Below are 6,134 nucleotides of genomic sequence, written 5' to 3'. Positions count from 1 at the left end.
GGGTTACGAGAGAAAAACAGAATTGATCTCAAATGGACAAAATGTTGAGTTTTGAACTAGGACAGAAATCCTTGTCTTTTGAACTATGGCTAGATAAGTTTAAAACGGGTCAAACTATAAAATGAGTTTATTGTAATTTACTCAAATGATAATGTAAAGTAGATAAAATGACTTTTTGGTTATGCAAATGTTTATTTATTTATTTATTTTATTTATGGCATTTTTGGATGAGAATACTCTTATCCTAGCAACATGCAAAAATATCAACAGTATTAGAGCATTAGATGTAGAGTTTTTTTTTTAAGCAATTGGTGTTACAGTAAAATAGCTTAATTAGCTGAAACTGAAATTTTTTTGTTGAAAATACAGTAAATAAAACTAAAAACTAAATAAAATAGTATTATGAAACTTATAAATAGTATTAAAAAGTGCATGAGACCCATGAATAGTAACAAAAATAAGATCAATAATAGTAAAAATAAGCTAAATAGTAAAAAATTTGCATTTTTCAGCCAATGTTAAACACAACCTATGAGCACCCGATGGGAAGGCTAAAATAAAGGAAAAAAGAAAAACAAAAAAAAAAAAGTCAAAGTTATCAAGTCGTCAATTATTAGCAATTGATTGACATGTACACGGCAAGATTTAATTGGTTATACGAACATACTTGACTATCCTCACCGGAGAGGAAGTCCAAGGCCAAACCAAAGCGATTAATAAATATTATTAAATAGTGACAGACACATGCATTGTCAAAAAACTCAAAGGAGTCGTCTTTAATCCTAGTCATCAGCTCTTATCTACAACCCAAAAGACAAAGAGCACTGGAAAACTGTTTGTTGGGTTTCTCGATTTTTCCTATCTTTGTGTAAGCTCTTCTAATCGATATATCTCAATCGTTATTTATTTATTTTTTTTGTAATATATATATATATATATATATATATATATATATATATATTTGTTTTCTTCAATAGCTGGAAATAGAAATTGAAGAGAATACCATCAAAGGGTCAAAAGGTGTATTAGGCTTAGATGTTTTTGGGTTTTCTCTTGCACCAATCTATCTTTTCTCAGTAATCAAACATGGGTTTTTGATATTGGTTGAAAATTTTGTTGCTTTCTTGTTTTTCACATAAGAATTTCTGGGGTTCTTCTGGATTCGATTTAATTATCATATTTGTTATTCAATAAATGGTTTTTTTGTTTCTTGTTTTTCCAGTACATTCAAGAAGAATGACTAGAAGCATGTTCAAGCAAGAGCATGACTTTGGTATGGATAAAAGCTTTTGTGTTTGTGTTCAAATGCCTTGGTCTATCTTATGTTATTTATTAAACCAAGTTAATCAATTACAGTTATTTGTTATACTGGTGAGCCCAATTTCATTAATCTATGATGTCTGTCTCTGCAGAGAAGAGGCGTGCAGAGGCTGCTAGAATTAGGGAGAAATACCCAGATAGAATTCCAGTGAGATTTATTATTATTATTATTTATTAAAATTTAATTTCTAAGTTCACTGTTGTGATTATATTGCTATTTGTTAATGTCTGCATGTCTTCTTTTATAGGTTAAACTTATGTGTTGGCTTTTATAATAAGTAATGCAATTCTTATTAATATAAAAAAAGAGTCACCCAAGTACATAGGGAGGGGACCATACAATCAATCACACAAATTACATGAATCTATCACATCAATAACAGAACCTAAAGACAGACCATGCAAATTTGACATCCAATCCAACAAAGTTCTAAAGAAAATTAATTTGAGATCAGGCATACTTCTTTTTGTGTCCTTGAAACAATGATTGTTCCTCTCCCTCCATATACCCCATCAATACTGAGGCCTATCTGGTTGATAGTATTTTTTACTGCAACTAATTTGCATGCCTCACTTTTTTTGTATGTTTCTTTTTATAGTTTTGTTTGGGTTGGGGGTTAGTGAGTTTTCATATATGGAGGAGCTCTGCATAGTGTTGAATTTGTTGTGCAATTTTTTTTTCTCAACAAGGGAAGTTCTACGAGATATATTGGAAGAAATAAACAGCCATAATTCAACTTTATGTACATGAGTTTCCCCCTTTTTCAATTAAACAGATTACTTATAGAAAAAGATACATGATAGAAATTAGCGGCCTTATCTGCTTAAAACTCCTGCGATGGTTAATGGCTTGTTGAACTAATTTTTGTTCAGCATGAATGCAGCAAATTTCACCTGCCATTCTGACCTCAAAATGCTACCTGGTTCAGCTTAGCTGGGTTCTATATACTGATGAATTGTGGATAGTGTCTAAGTTATGTATTTCCCTCCACCGTGGTTTTGGGTGTAGGATTAAAATTATGGTCTTTCAGTCCTGTAGTGATTGGAATGGGAGGACAATTCATGAATGCTTTTTATTTTATACCAAATGAAAGTGAAACTTATTCCAGTCTCAAGATTAAAAAAAAAAAAAAAAAATTTAAGATTAAGTTAGCTAAGTAAAAAGTAAACTCATAGGAAAATGATTACTTATGACAATATGGATTCCATGCAAATGACTTACTGGTTGATAGAAGTCTCTATCTTATGAAGAGTTCCAAGATGACCGTTTGTTGAAGCCTAATATCTCATGTTAGTCCTTCAGCCTTTTTTGAATCCTAGGAATTTGCACTTGGTTTTTTTTTTTTTTTTTTTTGGGGATAAATAGGAGGATGGTGCTGGTGGGGCTCAAACCCCAATGTCTAGGCACCACAAGAGGTGCTGGAACCACTGGGGTACCCGTCAAACCTTGATAAGACTTCATATACCCAATACCTATTAAACATAAAAAGGTGAATGGAAGTTCAATGGGATTAAGCAAATCCTTTATCCAATTTAATTGGTGTTTGTTTTTGAAGTTGGACAAAATCAAAACTGATGCAGCACCAAAACTGAAGAGCAGAAAAGTAAGAAAGCAAAACCTAGGTATTAGCACTTAGGTTGGCTAGAATCAACACCAGACTATTCAGAAAATTAAACAGAAATCTTAGTAATGAAGCAAAACTGTAAACTTGTCTCCATTTGAGTACAATAGCATGATTATATGGACAACCAGGATATAACCCAAATACCAATTGACTTAGGAAAACCCAATTTTTGAAATACAAAAATAGCCTTGACTCTAGAAAATTAAATAAAATACTAATAGCCTAATTAACTAATAAGACCAACCAGAACAGAGGCTGCTTCCTTTTAATTAATAGTAGGCCATGCCACCCGCGAGAACTTCATTTCACTAAATTAGCATCTAATGGACAAATAAAAAAAATACAATTGACTACTAAAATTAAACAAAAATAAGTTATAAAATTTGTTTTCTTTGCACTTCCCACATCAGTTATGCAATCCTATTTTGTGCTTTCTTTATTGGAGAAAGGAAATGGAGCATTTTACTGTTGTTCTGCAGTATTTTAGTGCTGTCAATGACCATATATTTGAAATTATTGGGGGATAAGATTATATATCTGGTGTCTGCTAAACTTTGTGCTGTCTTGAAATAGGATTTTAGCATATTATCACAGAAAAACTCCAGCAATGTACCCCTTAATCCCTAAATTGTTTTACAAAGAAAAACTCAGTCTTTGCAGCTTCCCAAGAATGTCTGTAGTCAGGGTAGAGCATTATTAGGAATTTATTATTGATGTAATGTGGGTTTTTCTACCCCATAAAGTGTCTTATGGAATTGAGGTCACTCATTTAATCATGCTTTTCATACTTAAAAATCAGATCCAATTACTAAGCATCAGATTCCTGTAATCTAGTACGTAATACAGTTGTTCTGTGCTGACCAATTTCGTAATTGTAAAGAAATGCAACTGTTGACAACTTCCTTTGTAGCATTGATTTATTTTGCTAAAGAGTGATTAGATAGTACTTATACTAATTTTGTTATAGGTTAGTGCAATAGTTTCTAATTTATTCTTGATAAAGTGATAAATCTAATTATATATCATTTGAGACTCTCAGGGTTTCCAAATTGTGGTCTGATTTATATTTTCCTTTGTGCTTCTAAAGGTGATTGTGGAGAAGGCTGAGAGAAGTGATATTCCCAACATTGACAAAAAAAAGTGAGTTCCAGTTCCATATAACTAAGCCCTTGTCCCTCTGGTTTCCCTTCAGCTTTTAATTTTTTGTATTCTCTATTTATTAGGATGATTAGCATTTAGCAACAGTGAGAAACAAGTTCCCTTTAATTCTAGCATCTGTGTGCATGTGCATAGGGTATGCATGTGCAAATGTGTGCATGTAGGAATGCATGAATGTATGCACTTGCGTGTGGGGTAAACAGTGAGAGTCAAAAGAAAATTATAGAGTAGTGGTCTTAGTTAGCTTTTTGATGTCTCATTTTTATTTTTATTTATTTTTTGGGATTGGTAAGTTATACATGCACCCAATTGGTCTTGAACCCACTACCTTACACTCCACTAGGAATTTATAAGGGCAGGAGGTGCCAGTTTAGCTATAGCTAATTAGTGATGTGTCTTTGTTTTCTTGTGGAGTACTTGGTTTATCTCTGTTTGAAGGCCAACTATAGGACTCAAATGGGGAAGAAATACGGACACACTGCTACCTAAAAGACCATGTTATTATGCTCAAGTGTTTGCTTGAAAGTGAAGATAGCTTTAATGTATTAATGATGCCAATGAGTACTCAATCTTAAATGGCACCTTCTCTCCTTGAAAGAGTAAGATTTAGGGTGAGGTCTTGGGATCAAGACTCACCAGGTGTGTGTGTAAACCCATACTAGAAATTTCTATTAATGATAATTGTGAAATTACAGATACCTTGTCCCAGCTGATCTGACGGTGGGTCAATTTGTCTATGTAATTCGGAAGAGGATTAAACTGAGTGCAGAAAAGGCAATCTTTATATTTGTGGACAATGTGCTCCCACCAACAGGTAACTGCTATAAAATTTGATGAGCTTTATGCGAATGTGTGGGTGATGCTAGGGTTTAATTTCCTTTCTATTGCACATTTGTTCATGGTATACATTGTTATTCCTCATCAGATTAAAACTGAATTGAAAAGATCTTGAAGATACTTTTCAAATAGATAATTAGTTTCTACTAATAATGATTGGAAGTGGTATAAATTCAAATGTATAACTATTCAAAATGAGAGATACTAATTGTATATAAACATCTGCAGGAGCCATAATGTCTACCATTTATGATGATAAGAGGGATGGCGATGGATTTCTCTATGTTACATATAGTGGAGAAAACACATTTGGGTGACAAATTACATGGCCCCCAATCCTCTGTAATTGGTCTCATATGGTTGATATCTCTGTCGTTACTCAGTTCCGCTCTTGCATTGCCTAGAACAATATCATGCCTAAGTGTGAACCTAGTCTGTGTTTACGTGTACAGTTGTATTTTGTATATAACATTTCAACAAACCATATGATGCCTTTCCATTGATATGTAATATGTCCCTTCCAATTTATGTGCTCTCTTTGGTGATGTGCAAGGGAAGCAAGACATTAAAGGGCTTCTTTGGCAGTCTCGGGAAAAATTGCTCGTGAAGTACATATTGAAATCAAACTGAGTGCACTCACCTTTATCTTCTTTTCTTGATAAGCAACTTGTTGGAATTCAATGTCATTAGGTGCTTTAAGTTTATAATTTGGGACTTCATTAGCATAATGAAGGAAATAATAATGGTGAAAGTTTAGGTAGGAATTATTGTGGGAGGGACACTTGGTGTCCAAGTCAAGATGGCAAGTTGCACTTTTAAGGGTGTGGCTTTTGTCCAGTGTTCTGAGACATTGGACCCGCTGTGATAATGACACGTGTCTATTTTCGGACACGTGTCATAATCGCAGCGGGTCTAGTGTATTGGAGGCACTCAATAGAAGTCACGCCCCACTTTTATTCATTTATATGATATGAGTTCAAGTTACATCCTAGTGTAACTTTACAAGATTTACACATTTTTGAACCGTAGATCTTAATAAGATCTAAGGATGAAAAATAAAACTACTTGCTATGTAATAAATGTTCTAAAAATTAATAATTATTCGATTTACAAGAATACATTATTTTTTATTTTTCCCAAATTTACAATCTTTTTTCACTAACCTTGAAGTTCTCACTTACCTTAAAAAAAAAG

At 33.1% G+C, this 6,134-nt stretch overlaps 1 protein-coding gene across 2 annotated transcripts; it reads left to right on the top strand.

Annotated features, from left to right (window-relative positions):
* Positions 1-705: 705 nt before the first annotated feature.
* Positions 706-5,589, top strand: LOC126722994 (autophagy-related protein 8f). 2 transcript variants are annotated; one of them, XM_050426163.1, is made up of 6 exons: positions 706-868; positions 1,223-1,273; positions 1,413-1,468; positions 4,033-4,085; positions 4,799-4,917; positions 5,169-5,589. In XM_050426163.1, exons 2-6 carry the CDS (start codon positions 1,237-1,239, stop codon positions 5,255-5,257), a joined length of 354 nt encoding a protein of 117 aa, XP_050282120.1. In that variant the 5' UTR covers positions 706-868; positions 1,223-1,236; the 3' UTR covers positions 5,258-5,589. The 2 variants fall into 2 exon arrangements, with proteins under 2 accessions (XP_050282120.1, XP_050282121.1); XM_050426164.1 differs by lacking the exon at positions 706-868 and adding an exon at positions 934-1,020.
* Positions 5,590-6,134: the final 545 nt, after the last annotated feature.

The sequence above is a fragment of the Quercus robur genome, chromosome 4, assembly GCF_932294415.1.
Source record: "Quercus robur chromosome 4, dhQueRobu3.1, whole genome shotgun sequence".
Lineage (NCBI taxonomy): Eukaryota > Viridiplantae > Streptophyta > Magnoliopsida > Fagales > Fagaceae > Quercus > Quercus robur.
The sequence above is the reverse complement of the archived record's forward strand: the minus strand, read 5'-3'. Positions and strand labels throughout refer to the sequence as shown.